General features: G+C 54.1%; 11 protein-coding genes across 11 annotated transcripts; 6 read left to right on the top strand and 5 right to left on the bottom strand.

Annotated features, from left to right (window-relative positions):
• Positions 1-10: 10 nt before the first annotated feature.
• Positions 11-1,726, bottom strand: KL911_000371 (uncharacterized protein; the record flags this gene model as incomplete). The annotated part of the gene is made up of 1 exon (XM_043198920.1): positions 11-1,726. One exon carries the CDS (start codon positions 1,724-1,726, stop codon positions 11-13), a length of 1,716 nt encoding a protein of 571 aa, XP_043057064.1.
• A 90-nt stretch (positions 1,727-1,816) lies between these two features.
• On the top strand, positions 1,817-4,286 carry KL911_000372 (uncharacterized protein; the record flags this gene model as incomplete). Its single annotated transcript, XM_043198931.1, has 2 exons — positions 1,817-1,835; positions 2,260-4,286. 2 exons carry the CDS (start codon positions 1,817-1,819, stop codon positions 4,284-4,286), a joined length of 2,046 nt encoding a protein of 681 aa, XP_043057065.1.
• Positions 4,287-4,406: 120 nt separating this feature from the next.
• On the top strand, positions 4,407-5,531 carry KL911_000373 (uncharacterized protein; the record flags this gene model as incomplete). The annotated part of the gene is made up of 1 exon (XM_043198942.1): positions 4,407-5,531. One exon carries the CDS (start codon positions 4,407-4,409, stop codon positions 5,529-5,531), a length of 1,125 nt encoding a protein of 374 aa, XP_043057066.1.
• Positions 5,532-5,549: 18 nt separating this feature from the next.
• On the bottom strand, positions 5,550-7,499 carry KL911_000374 (uncharacterized protein; the record flags this gene model as incomplete). Its single annotated transcript, XM_043198953.1, has 1 exon — positions 5,550-7,499. One exon carries the CDS (start codon positions 7,497-7,499, stop codon positions 5,550-5,552), a length of 1,950 nt encoding a protein of 649 aa, XP_043057067.1.
• Positions 7,500-7,809: 310 nt separating this feature from the next.
• KL911_000375 (uncharacterized protein) lies at positions 7,810-10,236 on the bottom strand (the record flags this gene model as incomplete). Its single annotated transcript, XM_043198964.1, has 1 exon — positions 7,810-10,236. The coding sequence occupies one exon, from the start codon at positions 10,234-10,236 to the stop codon at positions 7,810-7,812; it is 2,427 nt and encodes an 808-aa protein (XP_043057068.1).
• Positions 10,237-10,542: 306 nt separating this feature from the next.
• KL911_000376 (uncharacterized protein) lies at positions 10,543-11,238 on the top strand (the record flags this gene model as incomplete). The annotated part of the gene is made up of 1 exon (XM_043198975.1): positions 10,543-11,238. The coding sequence occupies one exon, from the start codon at positions 10,543-10,545 to the stop codon at positions 11,236-11,238; it is 696 nt and encodes a 231-aa protein (XP_043057069.1).
• A 1-nt stretch (position 11,239) lies between these two features.
• Positions 11,240-12,585, bottom strand: KL911_000377 (uncharacterized protein; the record flags this gene model as incomplete). Its single annotated transcript, XM_043198986.1, has 2 exons — positions 11,240-12,084; positions 12,498-12,585. The coding sequence occupies 2 exons, from the start codon at positions 12,583-12,585 to the stop codon at positions 11,240-11,242; spliced, it is 933 nt and encodes a 310-aa protein (XP_043057070.1).
• Positions 12,586-12,625: 40 nt separating this feature from the next.
• KL911_000378 (uncharacterized protein) lies at positions 12,626-13,996 on the top strand (the record flags this gene model as incomplete). The annotated part of the gene is made up of 1 exon (XM_043198997.1): positions 12,626-13,996. One exon carries the CDS (start codon positions 12,626-12,628, stop codon positions 13,994-13,996), a length of 1,371 nt encoding a protein of 456 aa, XP_043057071.1.
• Positions 13,997-14,053: 57 nt separating this feature from the next.
• On the top strand, positions 14,054-14,818 carry KL911_000379 (uncharacterized protein; the record flags this gene model as incomplete). The annotated part of the gene is made up of 1 exon (XM_043199008.1): positions 14,054-14,818. One exon carries the CDS (start codon positions 14,054-14,056, stop codon positions 14,816-14,818), a length of 765 nt encoding a protein of 254 aa, XP_043057072.1.
• Positions 14,819-14,844: 26 nt separating this feature from the next.
• KL911_000380 (uncharacterized protein) lies at positions 14,845-15,165 on the bottom strand (the record flags this gene model as incomplete). The annotated part of the gene is made up of 1 exon (XM_043199020.1): positions 14,845-15,165. The coding sequence occupies one exon, from the start codon at positions 15,163-15,165 to the stop codon at positions 14,845-14,847; it is 321 nt and encodes a 106-aa protein (XP_043057073.1).
• A 74-nt stretch (positions 15,166-15,239) lies between these two features.
• Positions 15,240-16,096, top strand: KL911_000381 (uncharacterized protein; the record flags this gene model as incomplete). Its single annotated transcript, XM_043199031.1, has 2 exons — positions 15,240-15,242; positions 15,329-16,096. 2 exons carry the CDS (start codon positions 15,240-15,242, stop codon positions 16,094-16,096), a joined length of 771 nt encoding a protein of 256 aa, XP_043057074.1.
• Positions 16,097-16,179: the final 83 nt, after the last annotated feature.

A 16,179-nucleotide genomic window follows, 5' to 3' on the forward strand; every position in this document is an offset into this window, starting at 1 on the left:
TCTGTACTCATTAGGAAGCATTGATCTGCTCCGAGATCTTGGCCTGCTTGACCAGGTTCTCCGGGGCGTCCATCTCGTCGAGCATGATCTCGATCAGTCTGACCTTGTCGTTCTTGTTGAAGGCCTCGTCCGCAAACAGCGCGTTCAGCTCCTCGATCGTCGACACGCGGATGTTCTCGTAGTCAACCTTGTCGTGGAACAGCTCGAGGACCTTGAAATGGTCCCATTTCTGGATCATGTTGTACTGCGCAGTAGGGCCGTGGATCAGCTTCTCGATCGTGTAGCCGTTGTTGTTCAGCACAAACAGGTACGGCTTGAGGTTCCAGCGGCAGATGTCCGAGATGGACTGGACGGTCAGCTGCAGAGAGCCGTCACCGATGAACAGGATGCATCTGCGGCTAGGGTCGATCTCCTCGAGCGCAAACTGCGCGCCGGCGGCAGCAGGAAGCGAGTAGCCGATCGAGCCCCACAGCACCTGGGAGATGGCCGTGATGTTGCCTGGGAAATGCGTCTGGGTCACGCCGAACGAGGCCGTGCCTGTCTCGGTGACCAGAACGTCGCCGGAGCGCAGGAAGTAGGACAGTTTCTTCCACAAAAAGTCCTGCGTCAGCTTGCCCGACTTGATGTGGGCCACCTGCTTGTAGTCCTGGACCGACTTTGGAAGCGGCTTAGGCACGTACTCCAGCTTGGCGTCCTTGATCTGCCGGCACAGTCTCTCCAGCACGTACTTCATCTTCAGGTCCTGGTACGTGGCGGCGCGGACTTTGCAGAAGTCCGAGTGGAACTCGACCACGTTGGTGGTGTGGTAGTTGTACGAGAACGAGCCGGTGTTGAAGTCCGACAGCAGGCCGCCGACGCTGAGGATCAGGTCGGACGACTCGACGGCCTCCTTCACGTCCGGGTTCGACAGAACTCCGATGTACACCCCGCCAAATCTGGGGTGGTCCTCGCTGAACGCCGACTTGCCCATAGGCGTCGTGTACACGGGGAAGTTCGTGGCCTCGACGAATTGCGCCACAAGGTCCTGCACGTCGTGTCTCGACGCGCACGCGTCCACCAGCACAATAGGGTCCTTGGCCTCCACAATCTTGCTGTAAATGGCGTCCACAATCTCGTCCTCGGCAAGCTTGTCGTTAGGAGGCAGCGTCAGCTGCAGCGGCGTCTTGAGCAGCTCGGAGTCGACCAGCTGGTCCACAAAGTTCGAAGGCAGTGCCAGGTACACCGGTCTCTTGGTGGTGTAGGCGGTCACGATCAGGTCGTCCACGACACCCGGAGCCTTCTGGATATCGTCGATGCCGGCAAGCTTCTGGTTGATGTGCTTGGACATCTCCTCGAAAACGTCGAACCGGCCGTTACCCAGCGTGTGGTGGAGCAGCAGCCTGTTCGAGATACTCGACAGCGAAGGCGTGCCAACAATGTTCAAACATCCGACGTGCTCAGCCATCATACCGGCAACGGCATTGACCGCCGACAACTCGCCGACACCAAAGGTGGTCACCAGACACGACAGGCCGTTGATACGCGAGTAGCCGTCCGCAGAGTAGCCTGCAACGAGCTCGTTCGCATTGCCGGCCCATCTCAGGCCGTCCACGGTGTAGATGTGGTCCAGCAGCGCCAGGTTGAAGTCACCGGGAACGCCGAAAATGGTGTTCACTCCGGCTTGCTTCACACGCTCAAACACATAGCGGCCAAAGGGAATTTGAGGAGGTAGTTGAGATGAAGACATTTTGCAATGGCTGTAAGGGGCGGTTGCTACACCTTTTATACGGTTTTCGGATCAATCTAGGCAGCAAGTAAATCACACCATGCCACCCGTATGCACGAAAGCCGCACGGGTGCCAGAATTTTGAAAAGCAGCTAGCTATCTGTAGCACAGGTGAGGGGAAGGAACATGACCTCAGATCGCGGCCGCAGAGCGCGCACGACAACGTGCGCATAGAAGACACAAGCTTGTGCGACGGCGAGGGCAGGGGCGCCTGTTTTTGCCCAAAGGCGTTTTCGGACTCTGTTGCTCCTATCCCGCAGGGGCTGCCACGACCGGTGGATAGTATAGGTCCGTACCGTTATTTGCCGTCACACCATTTCCTGCGGGCTTACGTAAAACGCTGCTGCGCGAAAGATCTCCAGGGCTGTGCCGCTGGAGTCCGCCACGCTTACCTAATCGGCCCAAAATATTCGACTTTTATTTACTTTATTGTCTTGTTTATGAGTGCGCCGGGCGAGACGGGTAAGTTTAGCGGCACCGGGTTCTAACGCCAGAATTTGACCTCAATTCGCTGCGCGTGGTCGACCTGAAAAAGATCCTGCACAAGCGCGGCGTCTCCATTCCCAGAAGCGCGCGAAAGGCAGATCTTATCGAGCTGCTTAAGGCCCAAACAAGGACCGTTGAGGGCAGGACAACGGAGCAAAAGGCAGACCAAAGCGGAAGTAGCGAGGATGAGACTGACATAAGCTCTGGGGCAGACGAGGAGCGGAAAGCGGGGGATACAGATCCCCCCGGGCCGGAACACAAGCCAGCTGCTGCTCGTGTTTCCAGCCCGCAGGTGCCCCCGTCAAAAGTGACCAAGCCGCGGGCCAAGATCCCCAGGCCCAAGCGTGTTTCGAATTTGCCGCCTGCGAAGGCCAGTTCTCCAGCCAAAGGAAAGATCAAGAATTTGGTGGGGCAAAGCGTGCCGCAGAAACGCAGCCTGGAAGACGGGAACGACGACGCCGACGCTACGGTGCACAAAGAGTACTCGAAGATCTTGAAGAAACAGACCAACCACAAACGCGTTTTCTCCTCCTCGGCAGCAACTACGCCTAACAACTCAACAATTGTGTCTCCAAAGAAACAGACGAATGTCAAGGTGGAATCAAGTCCAAGCTTCAAAAACGGGCACGAGACGCCGTCCAAGGAAGCCAGCCAAGAAGAAAATACTGTGGTTATCCACCCCAAGAGCGAAGCGTCTCAAACCCCGCCTCCTGCAGATACGCACCACGACGAATCCTTCGTGGTACCAACTCTACCCTCTTCGACGCCGATGGTGTTTAACAGCCCTCGAAAACCGATTCCTCCGCTCGATGTTTCCGATTTTGCTGCGCAGCTCCAAAAACTGTCTGGCCCTACAAAGCCAATATCCTTGGATAGACCAGAGGAACAAAACTCGTCAAAGCCAGAGTCGCCAGATAGCACCAATGACGAGGAGGTGCTGACACAGCTGCAACATGAGATTGACGTCACTCAAGAACAGATAGAGGAGAAATCGAAACAGGCTCTAAAATCGATCGGGGCGGCTCCGCCATCCAATCTCGTCTACAGACTCGTGACTGCTTGGCTTTTGACACTGAGCCTGATGTATGCATTCACATCTTACCGCGAGCAACGGATAAGAATCGGTTTCTGCGGTTCTGAAGTGTACAGTCCGCTGTTTGAGTACGATAGAAGAGCTCATCCGGTAATTTCTCAGTACTTGGACAAGATTGAAAGCATATTCACGCTATCCTGCGTTCCGTGTCCCGAACATGGGCAATGCTTCCCCTATTCGAGACTCTACTGCGATCCCGATTACACCATTTACAAACCACTCAAGTCGTTATTTGGGATCATACCAACATACCAGACCTGCGTTCTGGACTCCGTGAAGGTGAAAAAAATCGACAAGATGGTCAAGTTGGCAACCGATCTGCTGAATCGGCGAAACGCCGAGTACAAGTGTGGTAGAGGTGAAGACCACGAGGTCGGGATGACCATTCCACATTTGCAAAACTACATCATCGAGACTTTTGATTTGAAAGACGACGATTTCGACTACTTGTGGGAGAAGACGTTTGCCGTGCTCAAACAGCGCCCGGAGCTCGTGATTGGAGATAACTTTATTCGGTCAACCTCGCTGTCAAAGCTGTCAATCAAATGCAGACTCATCAGGATGTTCATGGACGTGTTTGTCCGTCTCAAATGGCACTTGCTAGCACTGGTGCTTTTTGCTTCCTTGATAAAATACATGAGTGTCAAGTTCACCCAATACAGGAACAAACGGATCTTGGTGAACGAGCTGACGACGAAGACCATTGAAAAGTTGCGCAAACAGGCCGAGCTGTACCGACTGGGCCAGTCGTCACAGCCTTACATTGGCAAAATCCAGCTGCGCGATTACTATCTGATAGACGCCTCCCTGAGCGCAAAACAGAAAGCCAAGGTCTGGAACGAGGTCAGTAAACATGTGGAGACCAATTCAAATGTGAAAACCTACATGACGGAGGTGCGAGGCGAGATGTTCAAAGTTTGGGAGTGGATAGCCACCATCTGAAACTGCCTGGTGCAAGGATGTCGCTTTCGAAACAAATATTAGTCAAATTTGGTTCTGGTCGAAATTTTTTCTGGTGTACCAAGATCTGAAGAAGACTCCAGTGTTTCGATTTTCACCATCATGTCTTCATTCGGAACAATATTCAGGGTGACCACCTACGGCGAGTCGCACTGCCGTTCTGTGGGGTGTATTGTGGACGGCGTGCCGCCCAACATGAGTCTGACTGAGGACGACATTCAACCTCAGTTGTCTAGAAGACGCCCGGGCCAATCCAAGCTGACCACGCCTAGAAACGAGAAGGACAGAGTTGAGATCCAGTCTGGAACTGAATTTGGCAAAACGCTTGGAACTCCCATCGCCATGGTTGTCAGGAACGAGGACCAGAGACCAAAGGACTACACAGAGATGGATGTCTTTCCTAGACCTTCGCATGCTGATTTCACGTACCTCTCCAAATACGGAGTGAAGGCCTCGTCTGGAGGAGGCAGATCGTCGGCCAGAGAGACTATTGGTCGTGTTGCTGCAGGAGCCATTGCCGAGAAGTTTCTCAAACAGGTGAACGACGTTGAGATCGTGGCGTTTGTTTCTGGTGTTGGAGAGTGTCAGATCGACCGTTCTGTGCAGAACCCAGAGTTTATGGAGCTTTTGTCGACCATCACGAGAGAAAAAGTCGACCAGTCCGGCCCTATCCGTTGTCCTATTCTCGAAAAAGCCGACGAAATGACCCGTCTTGTCGTGGACTGCAAGGAGCGCAACGACTCCGTGGGTGGCATCGTGACCTGTGTCATACGAAATGTGCCTATTGGTCTTGGGGAGCCGGCTTTCGACAAGCTGGAAGCCATGCTTGCTCACGCGATGCTCTCGATTCCGGCCACCAAGGGCTTCGAAATCGGCTCTGGTTTTGAGGGAACCAAGATGAGAGGGTCTGAACACAACGATCCGTTTGTGAAGAAGGGAGGCAGGCTTGGCACTGCCACGAACAACTCGGGAGGAATCCAGGGCGGCATCACGAACGGAGAGAACATCTACTTCAGTGTTGCTTTCAAGCCTCCAGCTACCATTTCGCAGGAACAACAGACCGCCAGCTACGAGGGAGACGACGGGGTGCTCAAGTCGCGCGGAAGACACGATCCCAACGTCGTTCCACGTGCCATTCCGATCGTCGAGGCCATGGCTGCTCTGGTGCTTGCCGACTCGTATCTGATCCAGAAGTCGCGCGAGTCTACGTTCGGCTCTGTGTACTAAAAAATAAGCGTTAATTATTTACTCCTCTTCGTCGTGTTCGTTGCTGGCTGTGCGTTTCCGCGGCCCGTCGGGGTCAGGGTTAGTGACTCTGAGCTTGGAACGTCGTTTGGAGCTCACCAGAATTTGCACGTCCAAATTCTCCAGGTCCGGCTCCGGAGGGGGCAGGAAATCCTTGGACCGGCCGGGCATCGCCATGAGGGGCGCTCTGTTGTGGAACACCAGCGACGTGGTGCGTGCTGCTGGCGGCGGCGAGGCCGGCCGAGAGCCTGAGCTCTCGCTTTTTTCGCAGATGGTCGAGTTGGAGGTCATCGAGTGCGAGTCTGCTGCGGCCTTCAGTTTGAAAGAGTTGAGAGACGAGTCCTCGGGAATCAGATGGAGGGCGAAGTTAGAAGCCTCGGCGGGCCGCAAAACAGGGATGTTGGTGAGCTGTGGGCTGTGGCCGGAATCGTCCGGCGGCGTCTCTGCCGTGAAGAAAGAACGGATGCTGGACTGGTACGAAAAGCTGCGTCTTAGTGAGCGGCCCAGGGAGTACGAAATCGTGGACAGCGACCGTTTGAGGGGGGACACGGGGCTTTTTTCCGCCGGCTCCGGCGTTGGATCCGGCTCGACGTCCGTGTCCTGGTCCTGGTTGACCATCTCGGACTCCAGCTGCCATCTTTTGCGTTTCCATGAGCTGATGGATAGATTATCGCCGTCGTCGTAATTATTGACCTTGACGTGGTTCCCAAAGTATGATGTGTTTTCCTTCTCCGCTCCGTGCGAGGCAAACGTCGTCGACGACGAGTTGCCGGCCTGGTAGAACTCCATGATGTCTTTCAGGTCCTTTTCCTTCTGCTTTTCTGCCTCACGTGACTTGTATTTTTTGTAGAGCCAGACTGCCACCAGGGCGATGATGGTTGCTGCGAGGGCAGGTATCAGCACAGACAGCGCAATGACCAGGCTTTTGCTGGACTTGCCCGGCGTCTTCTTCGCCAAATTTGAATAATCTACCGACTCGAGCACCTCGAAACTCGTCGTGTTGTACAGCGTCAGGGTGTAGTTTGCACTGTCTCCATTTACCACAACCAGCGTGTCGTAGATCACGGCAGCGCCGACCATGTCGTCCACGCTCAGCTGGCTGTTGTTGGCGTTGTTGGTTTTCGAGTTTGCGAGACTCACAGTGGTGTCCAGCGACGTCCACGACCAAGAAGATCCCACGTCCAATCTGGCAAAATTTGGCGAGCTGTACGTACCAGAAGAGAGGCCTCCTCCGACCATCAGCACAAAGTCGACCGAAAAGTCGCTGTAGTTGCTGCTGAGATATTCCTCGGTGATCATGTTGCTGGAGAAAACAGGCAGCAACAGCGCCCCGGCCCTCGAGTTGATGGTGTCTGTTTTATCTACCGATACGCTCTTAAATCCCCACGACTCGTACTGCCACACCGCCAGCTGCTTCAGGCTCACCCAGCCGCTTGCCGTCTTTCCTCCGACCAAAACAAGAGTGTTGTGGTTGATCAGCAGCGACGAGGAGTCGTAGAAACCGGTTGGTTGCAGTGAAGACTGAGTATCTGCTATTTCCAGGGCATTGAGGTCTAATTGCACCAATCGTCCAGAGACTCTGCCAGATGATGAGTTGTAGCCCCCATACACATATACGGAGTCTGGAGCGTCAGGAGTCGCCATGTAGGCGCTACCCGAAAGATACTCCAGCGGCGACCCGAAGTCCAGCTCTTTCCATTCTTGAGTTGTCTCGTTGAATTGGGATACCGTTAAAAGGGCCGAGTCCGAGGTGTTGGTTTCGTAGAATGCATACAGCTTGTTGGAGACCGATATCACTTTACAGTCGTCAGCCGGGAGTTTCCAAAGGTCCGTCACTGTCTGGCCGGTCTTAAACTCGGAATTGAAAGGAAGCATAATCAGCGAGTCATCATGCTGTATGTAGGCCGTGCGGTTATAATAGTTATAGATCGAGTCTGCGCTGACCAGCATCGCCAGCACAAGAAGAACCAGCATGTTCATGGAGAAAGTAGACAGACTGGAATTAATGGAAAAAAAACTATTTATCTTTTACCTAAAATGGAATTTTCATGTACAACATTTCATTATTGTATGGACTATAAAGTCGCCTCCAATGACGATCCGCTTGGCACAAGGCGAAAGCAACAGCCGCGCCTGGCCCATCCAATCGAAAGTCGTCCCAAAACTCAAAACGTTCCGTTATTATAGCATAGTATACTCTTAGGAACCCATATGTAGCCTCCAAAATGCAAAAAATAAAGCCAAAAGATGCAAACCAAACCTAATTTCTTACTCCCTGTTTATCGATCTTCTGCCGCAAAACCTTCAATCTATTGCCAATGCTGTTGATGAACAGCTCGATGATCTTCTTGTCCTCTGCATCGAGCTTCTCGTTGCCCGTGACCGGCTCCTGGTCGTTGCTCAGCAACGCCTCAAGCATCCAGATCGCTGTCGAGTAACTCAGCTCGCAGCCCAGCAGATCCTCGTTCTTAAGTTCGTTCATCGCCGCGGTACGGCTCATTTCCAGAGCTCGATCAAATATCAGCTTCTCCGCAACCACCGGCTTGTTCAGGCTCGAGCCAGACTCGCCGACGAGCTGCTCGTTGGCTTCAGCCAGCCTCAAACGGAGAAACTCAGCCTTCTCAAGCGACTCGTTGAACCGAGACCGTATCCACTGGACGAGATCGTTCAGTTTTGGAGAGGTAGACGGTTTTGACGAGTTTTGATGCCACCAATCACTAGCTATGGACATAGCTCTGGCGAGAAGCGACAGAGTTTCCACATATAAGGCCACGCCTTCGCTGCTGATCGACTTCACCATTGCTGGCGGGAACGCATCGTTTTGGTACATCTCGTCGTAATCCGCCGATCCGGGCGACGAGGACGATGGCGGCAACGGAATGAGCTGGCTGAATTTAACTTCTGCAAACAGGGAGATGGCGTGTGCCATGGTAGCCAGAAGCTCCAACTGATTGATTACTTCTGTGTCTTCAAGCGAGGCCTCTTGGCTTGGCTTCAGAGGCCTAAGCGTCTTTGTAGCAAGTAGGTTCGTAGTCACATTGGTTATTGCCGACTCGATAGCGGCTTGTTGCGATTGTTGAGCTTGCTGTTGCTGCTGCTGTTGCCCAAATAATCTGTTCGAGGTGTAGCCCAAGGCCTTCGTCAAGGCATTGGTAGGGCTGATGGATATAGGCATCTTGCGGTCACTCCAGCTAGGTCTTCTGTTAGATCCCATTGAAGATGTGCGACTCGAGGGGGAAAACCGGCGCTGGTTCTGTGCTCCCGTAGCAGCTGGCTGATTAGCCGTGCTGTGTTCGTTGGCTCCCGAGTGAGGCGACGGAATAGCAACTGCACCTGCACCGGCTTTGGCAAGCTCGTCGGCAATGGCGTTCACTTCCACAGTGCGCTTCTCAACGACAACGTAGTCCTTCTCGTAAACAAAATCGTCCTTGTCTCTTCTTGCACTGGCGCCCTTCTTGATCTGCCCATCCTTAACGGTATCTGGAGGCGGGCTGCTCTTGTTGATAAGCTTCTTGATCACCTCGTCCTTTCCAGAGCCATCCATCGGTTTGGGTATTCTCAAGCCGGCCGCCTTACCAATCAGAAGTGAATCTGTAGGGGTCTTTTCGGCCCTCTCCTCTTCCTCCGATTCTTCTTTTATTGTTTCCTGGGCAGGCTTCGCAGGAGCGGGGTTCTTTGGATCAGGTAGATACTCGCTGATGAACAACTGCTCGTCCACATTAGAGCACTCTAAAGGTTCGTCTGCGCATTGAACGTCGTACACAATCAGCGGGTCATTGAAGAACTCCTGGAAGCCCATTCTCTCGGTTGGGTTGGCTTTCAAAAGGCCACAGATGAGCCTCACAAGGTCATCAGGGACCTCTGCCGACACTGGGAAAGTAATTTCGTCTTTTGATTTTTCGATCTTCCTGAGCAATTCCACGTGATTTGACGCCCTGAAAGGCGGTTTGCCGACTGACATTTCGTAGATGACCGCTCCAACAGACCAGAGATCCGCCTTTGCGTTGTACTTCTCGTACCGCAGAATTTCAGGAGCCATATACAGTGGCGAGCCACACAAGGTCTCAGCCATAGATGTTGATGGCAAGAACCGAGCAAACCCAAAATCCGCAATCTTCAGGACGGGAAGCTCCCACAACCCAGAGTATCCTTTCCTCTTGAACTCCTCCTTGGAATGCACCGGCGGCGAAAGCAGTAAGTTCTGTGGCTTGATGTCTCTGTGCACCAGATTTTGGTCCCTGAGAAACTCCAGCGCAGAGGCCAGCTGCTTCAAGAAGTTCACCACCAGAACCTTGTTCAGACCGTGGCTATTGGGCGGCGACGGGTACCTCTCCAGGATCGAGCTGATCAGCGGATGCGTCTGCACCAGCTGGTCCCTCCGGCGGATGAAGTACGACAAGTCCCCCAGCGAGCAGTACTCCATAAACAGATGGAAGTACTGATCTGTCTTGACGCAGTCCAAGAGAGCCACAATGTGAGGATTCTTTAGGTTCTTGAGAATGGATATCTCGATCTCCAGATTCTCCACCAGCTTCTGGTTCTTTAGACGGCTCCTAAACACAGACTTGACCGCAACTGGGGCTTTCGTCCGGTTGTCGTAGCCCTTATAGACGTTTGCGAAGGAGCCCCGACCGATCTCAGGACCTATCGTAAAGTCGCCAACGACCTGTGCTTGATGTTTGGACATCGGGTTGACTAAGCCTTACAAGGTACCCTTGGTGTCTGATTTGTGCCGCGATATATCGTGTTCAATGTAGTCAAGAAGCCAAACAAGCGTGTCAGTAGATCTGCCGCGTTTTCCAGCCTAGATTCTGCACCAAATCCAGTCCCCAACGCGATAAATCTGTGTACCAAGAATAAAGACTAACAAGGTGTGACTAAATTGTTTTGCCCTTGATAAGAGGGTTAACGGGCTACTCCTGCTTAAGTAATAAAAATAAATTTTCCCCAGTTTGTTTTTTTCTGTCACTCCTTATCAGATAAAACGTTTTACATGATCTCGCTTGACGTGCTGGCGACCGTCTTATCGGTCATGTCGACGGTGTGCTGGATCATGGCACAGGCGCCGCAGCAGTTTGAGAACTACAAAAACAAGAGCACCGACGGGATTAGCCCCCAGTTTCTTGTTCTCTGGTTTTTTGGCGATCTCACCAGCTTCGTCGGCTGCTATCTCACCGACCAGCTCCCATTCCAGCTCTATCTCTCGTCATACTTTCTCTTCAATGACGTGGTGCTGCTGTATCAGTTTCTGCACTATGGGGGCCGCTTGAGAGTCCATTCCTTGGCGGCGATGCTGCAGCTGATCTGGTCGAGATTTGTCCCTGTGCGGGCCGCCGACCCCGTCGCATCCACCAAACACACGTCAATTGGCACCGCTGTTGCATGGTGCTGCACGTTCATCTACCTGGCGTCCCGGATACCGCAGCTGGTAAAGAATTACCATAGAAAGTCGGTCCAGGGCATCTCTCCTCTGCTGTTCGCATTTGCGCTCATGGGCAACCTCACCTACTCGCTCTCGATTGTGTGCAACGCGGGCGCCCTCACACCCGACACAAGAGCAGTGTTTCTCAAGACAGAGTTGCCATACATCCTTGGTAGCAGCGGAACGGTTTTATTCGATATACTATATTTCTACCAACGCTGGCTGTATGTGCGGCCACACACATACATGGTGCTTGTGGAGGAGTGACTCAGAAAAAGCCCTGGCCCATTCCCGTCTGTCCCGGCTGGCCAGTCGGCTGGTTGTACGCAGACAACACCTGAGCGTTGGCCAGCTGTCTTTGTTGCAACAACTGCTGCTGTTGCATCTGCTGCATCTGCATTTGCATCTGCATTTGCGCCTCCATCTGCGCCTGGTTCTGGTCCATATACTGCTGTCCGTTCGAGTCGATATAGTACACCTGCCCGGTGTTTGGGTCGATGTACTGGTAGATCTGCACCTCCGGGGCGCCAGTCTGGGCCTGCTGCACCTGCTGCACCTGCTGGGTCGGGCCGCCACCGCTCAGCCAATCGACGTCGGTCGCACCGGTCTTGGCCGAGTCCAGAAGAGCGCCAGCCGTAGCTCTCCGTCTAGGAAGCGGCGGCGGAGTCTCTTCCTTCTCCTTGGCCAGAATACGCAGCGCGAGCTTGATATCGCCGCCGCTGCGTTCCAGAGCGTCCAAGTTCCGCTCCTCGTCTTCGAACCCATAGTCGTATCTCAGCTTGCGCGAGAGATCGGCGTACTGGCCACGGCTCGAGCTGCCCCGCCGCAAGCCTCTGCTAGAGCCGTACTCATCCCTGCCTCGCCCGCTGCGCCGACTGTCGCTCCTGCTCAGCCTGTAGTCTGCTGGATCGATCGGAGTGTTCCGGAACAGGCCCTTTATGTACTTGTTACGCAGATAGAGTGTAATTGCGCCCTTGTCGTCTTCGTCGTACGGGAACGGCTCCTTGTGGCTGTTCCACAGCCGCTGGTTCTTCTTGTTGCCCATCGACGCCAGTGCGTCCAGCTCCTGCGTCGTCCAGACGTCCAAACTCAGAGACTTGACCTGCGAGACGTCTGGGCCGAGACTCCGGTGGATCGAGGCGCACCGGCCGCACAGGAACACCCCGAGGTTCCAGGACGCCCACATTGGATACGCTGCGCCGCACTCGCCGCACTTGTTGCGGTTGACGCGCGCGTTCAGCATCTCCAGCAGCCGCTGTTCCTGTTCTGTTCTTTTGACCATAATATTAACAACAATTTCTGAAAAGTAGCTTACATAAGGGGAAGAGGAAGCAGCCGGAGAGCAGGCTGGCCCAGGCGGACAGCGCCTTGCCGGGTAAAGAGAGCCTTCCACACGCTTGCGCTGAACGCGAGGCCAGCGGGAACACGCTGCAGACCGTTCTGGCCGCGTTATCGCCGTACTCGCCGCCGTCTGGACCCTTGCCTTTTTCTATCCAGGCTGTGCTCGAAAAAAGTTCAAAGCCTACCAGTGCTCGCAAACATGAACTGCATCCGGCCGCCAAGAGCGTCTGCCGTGGCACGAGCGCATCTCCGGCGCATAGCCACGGTGCCCATGATTTTTGAGGGCGCACCCGCGGACCACCACTTCATTGCGATGTCCCCCGCCGGTGAACCGCTGCATAAGGTGCTAGCTCTGAAGGACACGCAGCCCGTTGCAGAGCTGTGCGAGCGGGCGGCAAAGGGGTTCCTCTTGTGGAAGGCGATGAGCGTGAGGGAGAAGCTCGGCATTTACGACAGCATCATCCGCCAATTGGAGGCCCAGAAAGACGAACTGATCCAGGCCCACGTGGAGATTGGAAACCCCATGTACATGGCGGAATTCAACTACCACGGGACTCTGGACAACATTCGCCATTACCGGTCAATTCTGGACACCCGTCCTGCGGGGACCATGCCTGTGCAGAACGCCAAAATAGAGAGCACCGGTGAAATCTCTATGGTGGTCAACGAGCCGTTCGGACCTGTGCTGAGCATAGCCGCGTGGAACGCGCCGCTGATTCTTGCCACGCGCGCGATCTTTGCTCCGCTCACAGCCGGCTGCTCGGTAATCGTCAAGTCCAGCGACTTGTCGGCCCGGATCTCGCACCTCGCCGTCCAGGCGTCGCTGGACGCCGGAGTCCCCAAAGACGTCTTGACGCTGGTGCATTGCGAGTCGGCGAAATCCAGGGAGATCGTTGGCGCGCTCATTGCGAACAGAAACGTGAAAAAGGTCAATTTCACCGGATCCACCCGCGTGGGCTCCGAAGTAGCTGCGGTGGCAGGAAAACATCTCAAGCCGGTGCTGCTGGAGCTCGGCGGGAAAAACTGCTCCATCATCCTGGACGACGTCGCAGACCTCGAAGAAGCTCTGCGGACCAGTCTGTGGGCCAGCTGGGCCCACAAGGGACAGATCTGTATGTGCACGGACCTGATTTTCGTCTCGGAAAAAAAATATCCACGGGCTGCCCAGATGCTCCAGAAAATCGCAACCGAAACCATCGCCGCCGACAAAACTCTAGCGATACCGCAAAGAACAGCTGCACACGCAGAGTCGGCAAAAAAACTCGTCAGCGAAGCGCTGCAGGACGGTGCAAAGTTGCTAGCAGGCAGCTTGGACCTCTCTGCTACCAGTAATTTCTCCCCCGTCGTTCTCGCAGATGTGACGCCGCAAATGAAGGTCTACTCCACAGAGACGTTTGCCCCTGTTGTGTGCTTGGTGAAATATAAAGACGTGGCGTCGGTTGCTGACCAGGTAAACGCGCTGAACTACGGACTAAAGTGCTCTATCTGGACCAGCCAGGGTCTCGCAGCACACAAGCTGGCCGGCCAGATAGACTGCGGCTCTGTCCATGTGAACGCGCCGACCGTTCTCGACGAGCCGCACCTCCCCCACGGCGGCACCAACAAGTCCGGCTACGGCAGGTTCAACTCGCACTGGGGCGTTTCCGAGTTCCAGTACCCGAAACTGCTCACCGTGAAGGTGTGATTACGTAAGCACAGCGACCGCTGGAATATCTGGTGATCGGCTCTGCGAATAAAATAAATGCTTTTTAGAGGACCGATCGCACGGGCCTGTGTGCGGCCAGCTTTTGCGCCCTCCACGGCAACTAGAGGATTCCAGTCTGTGTACCATGTGGAGAGCCCGATCATAGACGACTCCAAGCTCGAAAACCAGATTTTGGGCCGGGCATACAACAGGTTTGTCCCCGAGCACGGCTTCACGAGGCAGTCTGTGGACCTGGCCATTGCGGACTTGCAGTTGAGGCCAGAGAACCTTGTCGGGCTGTTTGGGATAGGACTGCAGGTGTCCGACGTGGTCAACGAGCTGATCATGTACCATCTAAAGCACACTAGAGCCAATTTAAGCAAGTACCACGACGAGGCCGGCCGGCTGGCCACTGAGGGTGCGAAAGTGCGGTTCTACATGCAGAAGAGGCTGCTGGACAACGTGCCGATTATCAAGTATTACCACCAGGCGCTTGGGCGCATGATTCTGCCCACAAACCTGGGCACCTTTCTGACAGAGCTGCAGAATCTTTCGGACGATATCACCTACTACTCCGGCGACAAATCGAACGATTTTGCGTGGTATTCCAAGAGGTTTGCTCTGGCAGGCGCGTTCGTGCAGTCAGAGCTGTTTATGGTGGGCGACACCACGCCAGACCATTCCGCTACTATCGGTTTCATGAACGATAGAGTATCCGACATCGAGACCCTCGGATATGCGTACAATTCGATGGAGGAGTGGGCGATTTTCAACGGAATCAGTCTCGTCAATCTTATCAAGAGCCAGTTAGCGCGGGGGTGAACTTGTTCGGTGATATATAGGCATAATCATGCACTTTGAGCACTCATAATAGCACCTTGTAATTTGGATAGATCCTGCTGGTGCTGCTGGATTTTCTCCTCGACACGCTTGATGTCGCCGCTGATAAACTCGATTCTCTTGTCCACGTTCAAATTGGCCTCTGCGTTGTCCTGTGGCAGCAACACCGGCCCCACAAGCTTGTATATTTTGGCGTCGTCGTCGAGAGTGTCGAACTCCTGTTTGACGATCTTGTTCTCCTGGAACTGCGTCTCGAGCTTTTGCCTGGCTCGCACGAGCTCCGTGAGCTCGGCCTGCAGCTTGGTGTACTGTTTGGACAGGTCTTCCATCTGGGTATTGGTGGACATATTAAGAAATACTGGATCTAAAATAATTTATTGTATTTTTTCCTCGTTTGCCTTTCATGGTACGTTAAAACAATTTCGCAAAACTAATACCTAGCTGAGACCGTTCCAGGACCTGCCCGCTCCCAGGCACATTGTCCAGGATGAGGACCTGTTGCTGGAGAAAGAGCCCATAATACCCACCATTACGGTGGATCACCATATACACACCCAGAACACATACTTCGTTGCCGTTCCCGAGGTGCTCAGAACAGTTTACGACGCGCTGTTGCAACTGGCGCCGTCCAAGGTGGTTTCCTCGATCAAGGTCAGCTTCCCAGAGCTGGAAGAGCAGGAGGAGGTCGAGGAGTTTGACGACGAGGAACAGCTGTACAAGTCGTCGACGGCGGTGCTGGCACAACAGGACTCCAAGACGATCGAACTGCGCCAGACCAGGCTCAACAACCAGGACATAAACTTCCTGCTTGTTCCCGTGTTCAAGAACAAGCTGATCTACAATCTTGTGGCGTCCGCGTTGTTTCAGCATTTCGGCATTTCGAAGCTTGTGTGTTTTGCAACCAGCGAGCTCAGCGGCCTGCACACGCTCAACAAACTTGTGTCGCCGAATTTCAAATTGCCGCGCAAAGAGCTGCTATTGGAACAGGTGCCTGACATGCGGCCGCCAAACTTCATCACAGGCGCTCCCGGAGCCCTGGTGTCGCACGCAAACATCTACAACGTGGAGGTGGCAGCCATCGCAGTCTCTGCAGAGGGCGCGTTCCAGCTCGATATGGAGAAGTTTGACGTCGCCGCGCTCGTGGATCTGGCCGCCGTGGTCGACGACTACCTGGGTCTGGGGGGAGACTACGTCCAGATCGTCAGGGAACTCGCAAAGGTGAAAAAAGCAGGCAGTGGCAGCAACGCGTTGTATATATAATATGGCAGCCCGATCAAAAGCGATCGATTACCCTACTTGTACACCGCCTAGGATTAAAAAAATTTTCCCACTAGTTTTTTCAA

This window comes from Ogataea haglerorum, assembly GCF_019207285.1.
Source record: "Ogataea haglerorum isolate 81-453-3 chromosome Unknown 81-453-3_NODE_1_length_915391_cov_96.871712, whole genome shotgun sequence".
Taxonomy (NCBI): Eukaryota; Fungi; Ascomycota; class Pichiomycetes; order Pichiales; family Pichiaceae; genus Ogataea; species Ogataea haglerorum.